Here is a 17,773-nt window from a genome sequence, read left to right on the forward strand (position 1 = left end):
CCATCCTTGTACCTCTTTAAATCTTCTCATCAATAAACACATTCACAAGGTCATGTGGAAGGTGTAAAGAACAACAAGATGAGTCAGACAGGGCTCTACCAGGAGGAAAAGCCTCAGACAAAGCCCTCCCGCCACCAAAGCTGTGGCTCAAGGTGTTCAGGCGGAGAACCTCATCGGCAAAAAAACCTCCCCGAGGGCCAAATGGCTCTGTGTTGTGCAAATGTAGCAAAAAATCAATAAATATGTCGCCAGGTGGTCACACTTATATAGGTAATTTGACTCAAAAATAACTTATCTTTTGTCATTAGCTCAGTCGGAACACCAACGATGGCCAGCGTTTCACATAATGCTGCCTCAGGGTGTAACCTCCGATCGTGAGCTTTCAAAACGGGATGTCACTTCTTGGCCCCGTGATACAGAAGTGATTTCAGAGGGAGCCAGACTGGTGCGAGCAGCAGGCTAGAGTAGTTGCTTGCGCTGGCTAAGATTTCAAAGAGGTATGGGAGGGGTGGGGGGGTTCGGAAGGGAGGGTGTGAGCATGGCATGGGGGGTGGAGAGGTTCTGGCACCCCCACTAAGATGGCACCTGTTTCAACTTTCTATGCTACTGATCACATGGGACATATAAAGACAGTGTAAGCAAGTGGAACGTGGACAGAGAAAAGAGCACTTTTCAAAGCTGAGCTGTTAGCTAGAGTCCAGTGATAGAAAATTGAAAATATTTAGGCACAAATGAAAAGAGTCCTAGGAGCAAAGTCAAGGAAAGAAGTTATAGTCAAGTAACAGGCAGGGGAATATTTTGAAGGCTTACCCCAGTTTTGCTGCTTTAAACTAGTAATAGAACGAGCACAGGAAATGTTAGGCACTCTAGCCTGCTAGTAGATGTGAAGGGGCATTTTTGATATGACACACAAAAATCCAGTGCCAAACATGGCCATTTTCAAGAACATAAGAATTGTCGCTGCTGGGTCAGACCAGTGGCCCTTGGTCAAAGACCAGTGCCTTAACTGAGACTAACCTGGTTCATAGACAACAACGCGGAAGACAAAGGCGCGCGCCGACAACTGAGCGCAAGACGGAGGCACACGCCAAAGAAAATTACTGTTTTTAGGGGCTCCGACGGGGGTTTTTGTTGGGGAGCACCCCCAGTTTACTTAATACAAATTGCGCCGGCGTTGTGTGGGGTTTGGGGGGTTGTAACCCCCCGCATTTTACTGAAAACTTCACTTTTTCCCTAAAAACAGGGAAAAAGTGAAGTTTTTAGTAAAATGTGGGGGATTACAACCCCCAAACCCCCCACAACGCCCCCACAACGCGGCGCAATCTGTATTAAGTAAAGTGGGGGGTTCCCCCCACGCCCCCCCGTTGGAGCCCTAAAAACAGTAATTTTCTTCGGCGCACGCCTCCGCACTGCGCTCAATTGTCTGCTCGCGCCTTTGTCCTGACACCGACTAACCTTACCTGCATACGTACTGGTTCAGCAGGAACTTGTCCAACTTTGTCTTGAATCCCTGGAGGGTGTTTTCCCCTATGACAGACTCCAGAAGAGCGTTCCAGTTTTCTACCACTCTCTGGGTGAAGAAGAACTTCTTTACATTTGTACGGAATCGATTCCCTTTTAACTTTAGAGAGTTCCCTCTCGTTCTTCCTACCTTGGAGAGGGTGAACAACCTGTCCTTATCTACCAAGTCTATTCCCTTCAGTACCTTGAATGTTTCGATCATGTCCCCTCTCAATCTCCTCTGTTTGAGGGAGAAAAGGCCCAGTTTCTCTAATCTTTCACTGTACGGCAACTCCTTGGTTTTTGTTTTTTTTTTTAATGGCCATTTTTCAGATGTACGTCTATCTTTTTGAACCATTTCAAGAAAAAGACAAAAAACATGCAAAGGAAAAACACACCAAATAAGTCTTTGGGATATAGGAGGAATCAGCATTGCCAGTAGATTAACCACACAGACATCCCAGCAGAGCAGTGTGGCATCCTAGGGGGCACTCTAGTGAACTTCACATAAAAAGGTCCAGGTCCACATCTCACCATAACCTTTTATAGTGTATAAGGAGCTCTCCAAACCTACTGGACCCAACTGTACACCACAACAATAGCCCTTATGTCTGCAGGTGTCATCTATTTGATGGGTTTTGATGGGCTCACATATTCCACCATAACTGTAATAGCTAGAGTGGGATATGGGCCTGAGTCCTCATCTCTTTGGCTGACTACACTACCCACTGGGCTACTCCAGAAACCTTCATGCTGCTCTACTAGGACTGTCCATAACATCAGAAGCTGTCATACATATAGATATGTACTGTTTAACTCGCATCTTTGGGGGTGGGAGGGGGTCTGTGGCCACTGGAGGATTGTGGGGAGGGTCATGTTTACATCCCTCCAGGTGATCTGATCAATTAGTACACTATTTTGGCACTAATTCGTTATTAAAACAGGTCTAGCCCCAGAAGTCCAAATTGTGCCATGGACGTTTTCTTAAATATTTGATTATGGCAAAAAAAACATCCAAGCAATAAACCCACCCTAGTTCCGCCCACACCACTCCTTTAACATGCCCTTTGAGATTTAAATGAACTACTGATTAACAGCATAGTTATTCGTCTAGAAAAGAGGTTTTGGCAATAGCAAATTGAAAGGGTTTGGCAGTAAAAACATCCGTCTGCCCCTTTATGCCAAGTTTTGGATGTTTTACTCTTTTGAAAATGAGCCCCTTGGTCAAGGGCCAGCCCTGGCACTGAGTGACTGTGTTATCTGCACATATCCGTCCCTGCTTTTCAGTCCCTACTGACTTATGCAGATAAGGCCCTGCATCCCTCAGTATGCCACCCCAGATCGAGGTATTACTAAAAATGTTTCTGATTTCTGATGATTTCAAAAATAGTGCAACGTCAATCTTTTCATGTTTTTCTTTGAAAGTGCCGATTTCTGCGCCATAATTAAACTCGATGTCCCTACTTAAAAATGCGTTTCACAACCCAAAACTATATCTGCTGATCAAAGAACTCATCAAAAACTGGGATTCGTTCTGTCTTTGTTCGTATTAAGACAGGCCTCCGCTGCAGCCGGCTTTCTTCCCTTTTCCAGCTGTCTGATGAGTCATCACTTGAACTATCATAATGCAGGTCTTTGTCGGCACTGTGCTTCAGAAACCAGGACTCCAATTTAGTGCTCTTATGTGGCTGGTACAAGGGAGTGTTACACTGGTGTATAAAGTCTTCATTCCAAGAATCTCCTATAAATAATAATAATAATATCAATAAACTGTAATAGGAGAATATAGGCAATTATCTATTACTAGTATATAATAAGCATGCAAGTGACACGTTCTTGTAGTTTCACTGTACGCTGAGGTACCCTGTACATATAAGTACATGAGCATCACCATACTGGAAAATTCCAAGACCGAAGACAAAAATCTTCTGCAAATCGAAGTACCACAAAGGAACAGTGGCAGAGACAAGAATAGGACGGCAGAAGAACATATCAAGAAAATTTATTGTAGATGACTCAACACGAGTCGTGTTTCGGCCAATAAGGCCTACCTCAGGAGTCTAAGAAAATAAACAAAACATTAAAAATATACATGCGAATGTGATAAAATATATTACCACGTTCCTGGACTATGCCTAAAAGATAATAATTAAAAAATACGCTTAATATACAAACATCAGAAACAAAAAAGGAAGTGGGGAAGGGACACTGGTCAGACCACTGTGTGGATAGATACGTTTATTTAAATGATAAAATTTCAATTAAAATTCATACAAATATACATATGAATAAAACAAATTGTGGCAAGCATGTAAAGTCCTTTGTATAAGAGCATATACTGGACCTCAACACGGTCTGTGTTTTGGCTACAAGGGACTTCCTCAGGGGTGTAAAAGTAGCCCAGTAGATGGCACCAAATGACAAAAAAAAATCAAGCCAGACTGAATTTACTTGCAGTAAAGCACACAGATGTGCCTGCCGCCTAGTACAATGTGGAAAATGCAATCGTGCCTCAAGGAAAACACTGCGATAGCCAGGAACCGCTGCTAAATATACAAACATCGTCATACTGGGTCAGATCAAAAGTCCATCAAGCTCAGTATTCTGTTTCCAACAGCGGCCAATCCAAGACACAAACAAAAGGTCATGGATTTGATATACAAGTTTCTGTGGTACAACCAAAACGGCTTACATTTATTATATGCAGATACTTTATCTGTCCCTAGGGGACTCACAATCGTTTTTTTATTTATTTTTGTATCAAAGGCGACGGAGAGTTAGTGACTTGCTCAGTCAGGATCACAAGAAGCCACAGTGGGAACTGAACCTGTAACCCCACAATAATCATTAGACTGCTTTAATCAACTGCTGAAAGGGTTGAAAATGTAAGTACAAAAGTGTTATAAATATTTTTCTCAGTCTCCAAAAGATATATCTGTTGGGAAAAAAAATAAGAAAAACGAACTGACATCTTTGACAGCATACTTCAGCATACTTAGATATGCTCCTGACAGCAACACTGAGACCTGCTAAGTGTGTTCTTCATACGAGTTTCCTTAACTGCCAAAAAAACGCTGAAGCATTTAAAGGATATGACATCACTTTGATCCAACAGCTGACTGTGCTGAACAACATTTTAAAGGAATAGCACTTTAAATGTGACATCAAAAAGTAAATACAAAAAAATTCTTATTGTAGGAAAGCCCACTACTCAATTTCACGGTTTAACCTAGAAGGTCTGACCATGTTTAATTGATAAATCCAGCATTGCTCTCGATGCCACAGGAAAAAGGCAAAATCTCCCACCCAGTCACTTAAATGTGGAATTTGCAGGACAGTAAATTTAATGTCTACTAACTGATGGTTAGGTTGAACCCAATAGCCACAAAGGAAATGATAGAAGGATAGAGTAAATTATCTCAATAAAGTAACCAAAAAGTCTATTCTCTTCCAGGAAATGGCAGGCAGCAATCCCACACAATATAAGTAAATCACTCAAACTGGTGGAGAAAAAGGCCTCATTTAAAGTCAAAACAGTGACTGGGGAGTGCTACTATTGTCATATACATTAAGCAGACAATCCCATAATGGTCATTGGCCATTAAAAAAACTCAACCTGCTACATTTTACAATTCATTAGCCAATAGCCAACCAGTGGTGCATCCGTATCTTGTCGTCGAAGCTTACTTAGATGTTCAATAATTCTCACAGTAACTGTTCTAACTGTACTTCCCATATAATTCAGCGAGCAGGGGCATGGAATGAGATATGCCAATCCTTTAGGGCTCCTTTTACTAAGGTGTGCTAGCGTTTTTCGTGCACGCAGGAAATTACCGCATGCTACACCGCGCGCTACGCTTCTAGAACTAACGCCAGCTCAATGCTGGCGTTAAGGTCTAGCGCGTGCGGCAATGTAGCGTGCGCTATTCCGCGTGCTAAAGCCCTAACGTGGCTTAGTAAAAGGAGCCCTTAGGGCTCCTTTTACAAAGGCGCGCTAGCGGGGTTAACGCATGCGACTTTTCATCACGCGCTAACCCCTGCGCTGGCCAAAAACTACCGCCTGCTTAAAAGGAGGCAGTAGCAGCTAGCGCGTCCGGCGGTTTAGTGCTTGTTAAACCGCTAGCGCGCCTTTATAAAAGGAGCCCTTAGTGTTACAGTCTGTATGTGGGTTTCAGAATAGCACAATAGGCAAAGTTCAAGAGTGAACTGCTTTTGATTGTTAAGTGATCTACATTTTGTTGATTATACAGATTAGATAGTTTTGGGGGGATAGTGGGAATTTTATATCATGACTGATCTTTTTGTATTTGTTTTATTTGTATTTTATGTATGTTATTTTGTATTCTGCTTAGCTATAGGTGGTATATAAATGAAAGAATCTAACCTAACCTAAACCTGATTTGTTATAAAATTAACTGAGAGCTGCACTGTAATACATGGCCCAATTTAAGTCATGGATGTAGTAGAATTTCCATAATTTTTTCTCCAAAGAGCAAATGCTGATTTACCCTCCCCCTTTTACTAAACCGCAATAGCGGTTATTAGTGCAGGGAGCCGCGCTGAATGCTCCACGCTGCTCCTGATGCTCATAGAGTTCCTATAAGCGTCAGGAGCAGCGTGGAGCATTCAGCCCGACTCCCTGTGCTAATAACCGCTATCACAGTTTAGTAAAAGGAGGGTTAGTTTTGCTCTGCATAACTGAATTCTGACCATAATAGTACTTCAGAACAGGATATCTTCCGATTTACCTAATTTTTGCCATGTTTTCAGAAAGAAGTCATTCTGCAGACTAACCCCCCCTCCCCCCATTATCAAGCTTTGCTAGAGTTTTTTAGCACAGGCCAGCAAGGTAGGTGCTCCAACATTTATAGGAATTCTATGAGTGTCGGAGCATTTACTGCACTGGCTCATGCTAGAAACCAGTAGCACAGCTTGATTAAAGGGGCCCTAAATAAGCTGAAAAGTTTGCTTTAATTCATCTTGGAATGATGATAGCCTGTGGCAAGAAACCTAAGACAAATCCGAAAATTCTTCGACAGGAAACAATTCCAACTTTTGGTACAATCTCTTATCCTTGGACTAATAGACTACTGCAACATACTATACCTCTCCTGCCCAGCAACCATGATAAAGCAATTACAAATAATACAAAATACAGCCCTAAGACTCATCTACTCATCGAAAAAATATGATCACATCACAGTAGCATACCACGACTCACAGTGGCTCCCAATACAAGCAAGAATACACTTCAAATTCTACTGCCTACTATACAAAGCTATGGAGAAAGCCCAACCTACTGGAACAACCGACTAACCCAATCCACCACAACCAGGCACAGGAGAATCCACTCACTATTCACACACTCACCAACCAAAAATGTCAAAAGAGGAAAACTTTATGACAACCTAATGGCCACCAAAGCAGCTAAACTACACAGACAAATTACCAATCTGCTATCTACGACCACAGACTACAAAACCTTCAAAAAAGAAACTAAAACCCTACTCTTCAAAAAACACATAAAACCTGTTTAACATGACCAGTTCCTTCCATAACTCTACCTACCACACACTCCATCCTTATCCAATCTAAAATGTTTCTAATACCCAACATGGTGCTCCTTAAGTTCTCGACAATTCTTATGTAATTCTTAAGTTCTTGACAATTCTTAGGTAAATCCTTAAGTTCTCGACAATTCTTATGTAATTCTTATGTATTGCTTATGACAATTCTTATGTAATGTTACAACTCTTATAACCTCCTGACAACTCTTTTGTAAACCGCCTTGAACCGCAAGGTAATTGCGGAATAGAAATCACTAATGTAATGTAATGTAATTTAGGCCCCCCTTTTATGAAGCCACTTTAGGCTTTTTTTTAATTGCCAACCACTACGGTATTAGCTCTGATGCTCATAGGAATTCTATGAGCATCAGAGCTAATATCACTGTGGCCGGTGATAAAAAAAACAGCCTAATGCGGCTTCATAAAGGGGAACCTAAATGATTACAGTAGTAGTAAAATGTTAATTGAGTAGTAATAAAAACCCAAGAGGCCAAGGTATAGTAACAAGAGACCCTGACTATACAATGACCATACTTGATTATAAGTTTTGATGTTCTTTCTAGTACAGGGATCTATCAAGGTACTTGGGACCTGGGTTGGCCACTTTTGGTAACAGGATGCTGGCCCCACTTGGAGTATTGTGTTCAGTTTTGGAGACCATATCTGGCAAAGGACGTAAGAAGACTTGAAGCGGTCCAGAGGAGGGCGACGAAAATAATAGGAGGCTTGCGCCAGAAGATGTATGAGGAGAGACTGGAAGCCCTGAATATGTATACCCTAGAGGAAAGGAGGGATGGGGGGGTGGGATATGATTCAGACGTTCAAATACTTGAAGGGTATTAATGTAGAACAAAATATTTTCCAGAGAAAGGAAAATGGTAAAACCAGAGGACACAATTTGAGGTTGAGTGGTGGTAGATTCAAGAGCAATGTTAGGAAATTCTACTTTATGGAGAGGGTGGTAGATGTCTGGAATGCGCTCCCAAGAGAGGTGGTGGAGAAGAAAATGGTGACTGAGTTCAAAGAAGCGTGGGATGAATGCAAAGGATCTAGAATCAGAAAATAATATTAAATATTGAACTAAGGCCAGTACTGGGCAGACTTGCACAGTCTGTGTCTGTATATGGCCGTTTGGGGGATGATGGACTGGAGAGGGCTTCAATGGCTGGGAGGGTGTAGATGGGCTGGAGTAGGTTTTGACAGAGATTTCGGCAGTTGGAACCAATGTTCCCTCTAATTTTTCATAGGCTGTGTGCGCAAAAAATTTCATCTGTGCGCATTTTAAAGAAAAACTAAATTTGTGTGCACTATAAAAATGATTGGCAGAGGGCCCGGAGTTCAGTTATGGGCATTTATGGGCAGGTCTTTGAGTTTAGTCTGAATTAACAAAAACACAATGTAATTTTAGTTACACTTTATGTAACATAAAGTCTCATTTCAATGAACATAAATTATGTTTCATTGAGCGCTACCTATAAATAAGGTATCATTGTACTTTATACTTAAAATTTAGAAAATAACAGCAATTTAGTTTTCAAGTTTTTCCCTGTGATCTTTCATATTTATCCAGTCTGAATAAATTCTGTCAAGATCTGTTGAGCCTCCATCTTGAAGGTGACTCTTAACACGCATCAGTATTTCCAAATGCTCTAAATGTAAACGATTCCTTTGTTTAATCTTCAAATTGTTCATTAGACTAAAACCACGCTCACAATCTGAACTAGATGCTAAGAATGTGGCACCAATGTCCATCAATTTTGCTAAATCTGCAAATTGATCATTCTGAAATGCAAATTTCGTCATATCTGGAAAGCTGTTTATCAGATTGCTTTTGATTTTTTCTGCAATAAGGAATTTAAAGTCATTGTATTGCTGCATAATAACACTTTCCTCCGGAAGAAATTGTTTATACTTTAAACAAAGAGATCTGATATGTCCATTTCCGAAGTCAAAGTCGCATTGTGATATTGCTGTACAGTCAAAAGCAGACCATTCTTCAACTTCATTTTCAGGAAATCTTTCACCCAGATGCAAACATAGGATGTTGATGAAGGTTAATATGGAATTAGTATCCACTGAAACTTTTTCTCCAGACCTCATCCTGTTGTCAAGAAGACTGTTGACTTTATCACTCCAATTAACCTTGTTGCCTAAGTATTGCATTTGAAGTTTGTTCAATTTACCCTGTGCAAGATGATAAGCTTCCAATGGTGTCAAACCACGTTTTTGAAATGCCATGGTTAAGGAAGCCAGTTCTGATAAGACATCATTCAAAACTTCAAGTGTAATATGAAATTGTTCACTGTTCAGCTTCTTATAGCAGTACTTTGCAATAGGATCATTATCTTTGTCTTCTTCAAAATATTTTAATAGGGGATCATAATTTCGAATAATTGCTTTAAGTGCTCACGTGTCTAGATAACCAGCGTACTTCATTCAGAGATCTGAAAGCAATTGATTCACATTCAGATGCATATGCTATTTCTTGAAATTTTCATCGTTTAGTAGAAGACCGACAGAACACTGTGAACACAGTTCTCATTACAGTTTCTACTTCTTTCATCAATTTTACTTCTTTCCATGAATCAGAAAGTCCCAAATCTTCCCGATGTGCAACACAATGTTGCTGCACTAAATGTGGAATGTCTTTTCTCAGATGTGCTGCAACACCATCTATTTTCCCAACATAACAGAGGTACCATCAGAGGTGAACATAACCATTTTATTCAGGTCAAGTTCATGTTTCCTATAGAATTCCCTAATTGCTGTTACTATTGATGTAGCATCACATGCTTCCAACTGTAGCATACCACCAAATGATGTCCTATACTCATTTGAATTGACTGGCCGATACTTAAAGTAGAGTATTAAGTACTTGTTGACAGAAATCTCTGTGCTTTCATCAACAGTTAACGTATGATACGTTGCTAATTTAATGTCTGCCATACGATGCCATTGATAATTCCAAGAAATTCAAATACATAGTTTTTGCTTCTCCAGCTATCAGGTATACCAACATACTTCGCCATGTGCTCATTGATATCTTGAACAGAGAGCATTGAGATATTCATCTTAATGGCCAGCACAACACTGTCGACAAGAACCTTAATTTCATCAGGACTAGAACGCTTCCGTTCATTACTAATTTGCCTGTTTCTTTTTTGGTTGGGCTTTCAAGCAACATGTTAACCAGTCCCCCTCTTAAATTCGGATTTTTACTTCTGAGTTTCCTAATACTGTCGGTATGAGATTTACTTGATAGATGGCGTTTCAGAAAGTCCAGTTTCCAAACATCATCCCATATTTTTCCAGTAGAGAATTTTCCAGTTGCTTTGGCATCTTGACAATAACAACACACAACTCCATCGTCTTCGTCATAGGTAAATATTTCACACAGTCGAACACGCATTGTATTTCGAGATTCTGGTGTCTCCGTTTCAACAATTTCTTCAAGCCATTCCGACCTAAAAACTGTTGCAGCTCTCTTGCGTTTTACACTTTTCACCATTCGTGGTTTAGACATTTTAAGAGTTATATCTGGTTGCAATTTAATAAACGAATACAGTTATACAACCGCAGTACCACGCTGCACACTATGATTCCACAAAATAAGCAATATGGTGGAACTTCAGGAAGTCAAAGAATCGGAAGTGTTTCATATCCTACGGACTATGGCCCTATGGGGCACGTGACGTGTCAAGTTCAACTGCCAAAGATAATGGAATCACTTGAATGACTTAAAATTTGGTTGGGCAGACTGGATGGACCATTCGGGTCTTTATCTGCTGTCATCTACTATGTTACTATGTTTTGTGAGCCAAGTATAGGACAATCAAGCCATTGTGACATCACTGATGATGTTGGCTTTTAGGCTTTGGCAGAATGAGGCATTATGACATCACAATCTCAGCTCTGGAATGTTGCTACTCTTTGGGTTTCTGTCAGGTACTTGTGTCCTGGGTTGGCCACTGTTGGAAACAGGTTGCTGGGCATGATGGACCTTCAGTCCATCCCAGTATGGCAATTCTTATGTTCTTTTGACAGATACAGAGGGATAAGATCAAGAAAAAGTACCTAAAGTTAGGTACCCAGATAGAATGTACTAAGTGTGAATTCTATAACAGCAACTACAGACGGAATTGCTATTATAGAATACTAGTATAAGTGTCCATTTATGCATTTAACATTAGATGCGAGCACTTATGTCAGCTCAATGGTTGGCATAACTGTGTGTACCTAAGTGATGTCAGTTATATGCATACGTGATGGTATTCTATAAACTGCGTACGCTAATCTTGAAAATGCCACAAGCCATGCCCCTCCCATGCCCCATGTCCGTGCAACTCTAGAAGTTGCACACCAAGTATACATTTGGGTGAGTAATGTTATAGAATTAGGGGATAGTACCATCTGAAAATACTGTCGCAGGAATTATTTCAAAAACCAAACAAAAATCTTCACAGGGCAATTTGAGACTTACCGTGTTTCCCTGAAAATAAGACCTATCCCCGAAAATAAGCCTTAGTCACTGGCAGCAGCGCTTCCCCCTGCCACACCAGCCCAACCTCGCTTCACAGCCGAACCCCCGCTGACCCTCCCATCCGAACCCCGCCAACCACGAATCATACCTCCCTCCACAGCAGCGTCGGGTCGGCATCACTCTAAACAGGCTGCTTTGTGGCCTTCTCTCGTCAGGGCCTTCCGTGTGCCACTTTACTGATTAAATCATCAGTGATGCGGAGGAGGGAATTCCCCGATGGAGGAGGCCATGAAGCAGCCTGTTTACAGTGATGCCAGCCCGACGTTGCTCTGGAGGGAGGTATGACTCGTGGTCGGCGGAGTTCGGATCATGGTCGGCAGGGTTCGGATGGAAGGGAAGGATGGAAGGGTCAGCGGGGGTTCAGCTGCGTGGGGGTTGCTCAAGGGTTCTGCTGCACAAGAGATGGGGGGGAGGGAAGGATAGAAGCTGGGCAAGGGTTCTGCTGACAAGGGATGGGAGGGAGGGAATGATAGAAGCTGGGCAAGGGTTCTGCTGTTCAGAGGGATGGGAGGGAGGGAGGAATAGAAAGATGCTGCAGAGGGAAGGCACAAGGGGATGGGTGAGAGGGGAGGAAAGATGCTGCACATGTGGGGGAGAGAAAGGAAAGAGGAAGAATTGGGATGAAGGAGAGGAAGGGAGAGATGATCATGTACATGAAAAAAATAAGCCCTACCTGAAAATAAGACCTAGTGCGTTTTTGGGCCCAAAATTAATATGACACTGTTTTATTTTGGAGGAAACACAGTAGATGGTGAAATATGCACCTTACTCACAGTGGCTTCCCCCAGGTTTATCTCAATAGCAGACTATGGACTTTTCCTCTAGGAACTTATTCAAATAGCTTAAAAGTTTAATATGGCTAACCTCTATTACCACATCCTCTGGCAACGAGTTCCAGAGCTTAACCATTCATTGAGTGAAAAAATATTTCAATAAGAAAATCTCAGAGAATACCACAAATAAAAAAATTCTACCTGATATTCAGGGGCATTTAGCCAGCGGGGAACGGCTTACAGCTGGCTAAATAGCACTAAGCCAGCTAACCGCCAATATTCAGTATCACTGGCTGATCTATTAAGGGCTCCTTTTACAAAGGTGCGTTAGGGCCTTAATGCACGGAATAGTGTGCGCTAAAATGCCCCGTGCGCTAGCCGCTACCACCTCCTCTTGAGCAGGCGGTAGTTTTTCTGGTAGCGCACGCTATAGCGCTCACTAATCCGGTGCATGCACTAAAAACGCTAGCGCACCTTTGTAAAAGGAGCCCTAAATCTAATGACCAGATACTGTGTTTCCCCCCCAAATAAAACAGTGGTTTATATATTAATTTTGGGTCTATAAAACGCATTAGGGCTTATTTTCAGGGGATGTCGTCTTTTTTTTCCATGTACAACAATCCCTTCCTCTCCTCTACCCCAATTCTTCCTCTTTCCTCCCCCCCCCCCCGCCATGTGCAACATCTTTCCTCCCCTCTCACCCATCCCCTTGTGCAGTATCTTAATATCCCTCCCTCCCATCCTCCTGTGCAGCAGAACCCCACTGATCCTCCCACAGTGAGATTGACCAAATTTATCACTGGCTGGATACAAACAGATTGGCTCTTAACATTAAAAAAACTAATGTTATGCTTTTTCCATGGAAAGATAGTTTTCCTCTTGTTACTCCAATTTCTATACAGAATGTCCCCCTGCAATCAGTTAATAATATAAAAATTTTAGGGGTGATTTTTGATAATAAACTAAATTTTCATGATTATATTAGTACTATTATGAAAACTACCTTTTACAGATTACGTAAAATTCGATCTATTTCTAAATTTCTATGTTCCAAATCACTTAATATTCTTATTCACTCTTTGGTGATTTCTAAAATCGACTATTGCAATTCTCTCTTCAAAGGAATTGCGTTAAATGAAATAAAACGTCTTCAAATCATTCAGAATGCCTCAATTAAGCTTATAACCAAATCTAGAAAGTTTGACCATGTAACACCACTTCTTAAAAATGCACACTGGCTTCCAGTTATTCATAGAATTACGTATAAGCTTTGTATAATCACCTTCAAAACCCTTTATAATAAGACTCCTGCTTTCTTATTTAAATTATTAATTCCATATTCTGTAAAGATAATTTTAAGATCTAATGAACAAAACCTATTGACTATTCCTTCGTTGAAAATTATAAATACAAGACGGCAATTTATTTTTTCGGTTACTGCACCACAGACTTGGAATGCCCTTCCAATATTTTTAAGGGAAGAACAAGAATTCGGAAAATTTAAAAGTAATTTAAAAATATTTCTTTTCAAGGATGCCTAAAGTTGAAAACTAATTTTAATATCCAACAACCCTATTAAATTTTATCTTATTATATTTTGATATTTTGTTAACCTTCTGTATTTTTCCCTTAATGTTTTCTCTTTACTTTAAAGATTTGTATTTCATTCCTCCTTACCTAATGTTATGAGTATGTTAAATTGATTGTAATCTTGTATTGTTTTTTTTTGGTTTTTTTTTCTTTTAAGTACTTTTATTTATTGTATTGTCACCCAACAAATGTAATTTTAAACTGTACATTGCTTAGAAGTATGATTAAGCGATTAATCAAAAAACTTATTAAACTTGAAACTTGAAACCTACGAGGCCTCCAAAAACAGCAGCAGTGGCAGCACTCTGAACTGGCGTCATCAGTGATGCGGCAGAGGGAAGGCCCCAGCAGGGAAGGCTGCAAAGCAGCCCATTCAGAGTGCTGCCGCCACTGCTGCTTTAGGCCTCAGAGCGGAGGTATCTTAGGTCTCACTGGGATGGGGGTTGCAGAATTGACAAGCCCGATTTTTTTTCGCTGAATCAGGCAGACTAGCGTCAGGGATGGAATTAGGGAGTGTCAAAGACATTCAGGGGGGGGGCTTCGGGGGTCGATCTTAACTAGGGCTTATTTTTTGGGTGGGGCTTATATAGGAGCATCTTTAAAAATCATGCTAGGGCTTATTTTCGGTATATGTCTTATTTTGGGGGAAACATGGTAAACCCAACTAAATAGCAGGCCTATCTTTGGCTGCTATGACTTAGCTCAACCAGTCGATGAATATTGATTTGGCCAGTTATGTCTACCGCAGCTGCATTTAGACTGGAAATTCAATATCTGTGGCCGGAAATGGCCCCATCGTTGAATTTCCGGGTTTGCAGCTAACCACGAGAGGTAGCTGGGCTGCCTCTCACAGTCTAAATATCAAGCCCTTAATATCTAAGCAGTGTACAGCAATATCAAAGTACACAGCAAGGAGACAGAGGTTAATAAAAAGACACACAAGAGAGAAAAATTGCAATGCCGTAAATAAGGTTTGCTTTTCTGAACAATACGCACATTTTACAGCTCAGGAAAGAAAACAAACGTGGGGGGTTCCTGTCATTTCAGGCTAAAAAGGACAGGAAATGAAATGAAAAATGTCGCTAATATTTCCCAAATCATTTCAAACAAATTCATATCCTATCCCAGTACCATCATTCTTCTCTTATTAGTTCTGGACTAAGACTTTTGTGCTCTTTGAATGATCAATGTCTTCAAATTCCCTCTGTTCATTCAGTCCATTATGAATTAACTAGATCAGTGGTTCCCAACCCTGTCCTGGAGGACCCCCCAGGCCAATTGGGTTTTCAGGCTAGCCCTAATGAATATGCATGGAGCAGATTTGCAAGCCTGTCACTTCCATTATATGCAAATCTCTCTCATGCATATTTATTAGGGCTAGCCTGAAAACCCGATTGGCCTGGGGGTCCTCCAGGACAGGGTTGGGAACCACTGAACTAGATCAAGGGGGGGTTTGTATTACAACTCTCTTGAAGACATTTCTTTTTCAGAAATTTTTTTCTATTCAGTTAGATGATTCTTGTGTTCTTAAAGGGTTTACTAGTGAGGCAATCTGTAGAACGTTTTATTTTATTTTTTTTCCTAAATTTATATATTTTTTCCATTCTGTGCTATCCCTTATTTCTTTCATGGATATGGAGTTCCTTTCTATTTTAACTATAATTTTGTAAACCACTCTGTTATTGGCTAAGGAAGGGCAGTATATTAAATAAAATTAAACCATAAGCCTATCAGAATGACCAAGAATTGCTCTCTATAGAAAAACACTGCTTACCGGTGTCTGTATTAAAGGTTTCATCATGCTCCATTGTTAAATATTCATCTTCATCGTTAGATTTCTGGGCCTTTTCTCGCACTTTCTGGGCCTTGAGTTCCCTCATTTTGTGTTTACTGATCCTGGCCTCCCTCTGGAGACTTCTCTTTAGTTCTGCCTGTGATTGCAAATAATTCATCTGGACAAGTAATTCAATAGGAAATAGTTACCATTATCCCCAGAATTTAACATTTACACTTGGGATATTAGTCTAATAAAGCATAGATTTGAATTAGTTCATACATGATGTTCGGATTATGGCAAATCACCTATAAGTTATAATTGCTCAATATCAACCATGCAAACAAATACAAAGTACAAAGAATAGATAAATCATAGTAACCCATGTTCTGCACTTTTTCAATTTCTATTCAAAATTCCCTTTCCTACTACTTTTCAAAAAAATAAACATCAATTCACATTTATCCATTTGGTAGACATCTATCATATCCCTTCCAAGCTGAAGAGCCTTCACCTCATATGCTTATCCTCATATGAGAGGAGTTCCATCCTCTTTATAATTTTGGTCGTTCTTTTTTGAACCTTTTCTAATTCCGAAATATCTTTTTTGAGATAAGGCACCAGAATTGCACACAATACTCAGACGTTCAAATACCTGCAAGGTATTAACGTAGAACAAAACCTTTTCCAGAGAAAGTAAAATGGTAAAACCAGAGGACATAATTTGAGGTTGAGGGGTGGTAGACTCAAGAGCAATGTAAGGAAATTCTTCTTTACAGAGAGGGTGGTGGATGCCTGGAATGCACTCCCGAGAGAGGTGGTAGAGATGAAAATGGTGACGGAGTTCAAAAAAACGTGGGATGAACACAGAGGATCTAGAATCAGAAAATAATAGTAAATATTGAAGAACTAAGGCCAGTACTGGGTGGACTTGCACAGTATATGGACGTTTGGTGGAGGATGGACTGGGGAGGGCTTCAATAGCTGGGAGGGTGTAGATGGACTGGAGTGAGCTTTGACGGAGACTTCAGGAGTTGGAACCTAAGAACAGTACCGGGCAGAGCTTTGGATTCTTGCCCAGAAATAGCTAAGAAGAAGAAGAAGAAAAAAAAACCAACAAATTTTTAGATTGAATCAGGTTGGGCAGACTGGATGGACCATTTGGGTCTTTATCTGCCATCATCTACTATGTTACTAGGTTAAGGTGAGGTCACACTACAGAGCACTACAGGGCAATACAGTCTTTTTTGTCTTTTTTCGCCATCCCTTTCCTAATAATTCCTAGCATTCGGTTTGCTCTTTTGAAAGATTTCAGCATATTGCCCTAAACCTTTTCTTGGGTGCTGACTCCTAAGGTGGAATATAACTATAATTTGGATTATTTTTTCCTCAAATCATATGAATATGGCTGAGGCAAATTTGTATATAATAGAGGTGGCATTCATGCAAATTTATCTCAGGCATATTCATTAGGGATATCTTAAAAACCCGACTGGCTGGGGATCCCCCCAGGACAGCTTTAAGAGCCACTGGCTTGGGACTTAAGAGCATAATTGTTACCAAACTGGGACATCAAGCCCCAGTATCTTGTTTTCGCAGTGGCCAATTCAGGTCACAAGTACCTGGCAAGATCTCAGAAGAGTAAAACAGATTTTTATGCTGCTTATCCTAGAAATAAGCAGTGGATTTTTCCAAGTCCATCTTCATAATGGCTTAAGGACTTTTATTTAATAGGAAGTTATTCAAGCCTTTTTAAAACTCTGTTAAGTTTTGATGACCAATCAGCATGTGTGTTGGATGAGCATACAAGCTGATTCGTCAATCGGACACCAGCAAGGCATTCTCTGGTAACAAATTCCAGAGTGTAATTACATGTTGAGTGAAGAAATATTTTCTCCAATTTGTTTTAAATTTACTACTTAGCAGCTTCATTGCATGACCTCTAGTCCTAGCATTTTTGGAAAGAGTACACAAGCGATTCACATCTGCTCGTTCCACTCCATTCAGTATTTTATAAACCTCTATCAAA

The 17,773-nt window shown here is 40.5% G+C and overlaps 1 protein-coding gene across 2 annotated transcripts in view; it reads right to left on the reverse strand.

The window, feature by feature from the left end:
• Positions 1–1,765: 1,765 nt before the first annotated feature.
• Positions 1,766–17,773, reverse strand: part of CCDC198 (coiled-coil domain containing 198) — a 35,935-nt gene continuing 19,927 nt past the window's right edge. The window contains exons 5-6 of one of the 2 annotated variants that reach the window (XM_033953523.1): positions 15,745–15,901; positions 1,766–3,241 (exon numbers count right to left, since the gene is read on the reverse strand). In XM_033953523.1, coding sequence (XP_033809414.1) covers positions 2,991–3,241; positions 15,745–15,901 — 408 coding nt within the window. In that variant the 3' untranslated portion in view covers positions 1,766–2,990. Of the gene's footprint in view, positions 3,242–15,744; positions 15,923–17,773 lie in introns of both variants that reach the window. The other variant, XM_033953522.1, reaches the window with a different exon arrangement.

This window comes from Geotrypetes seraphini, chromosome 7, assembly GCF_902459505.1.
Source record: "Geotrypetes seraphini chromosome 7, aGeoSer1.1, whole genome shotgun sequence".
Lineage (NCBI taxonomy): Eukaryota > Metazoa > Chordata > Amphibia > Gymnophiona > Dermophiidae > Geotrypetes > Geotrypetes seraphini.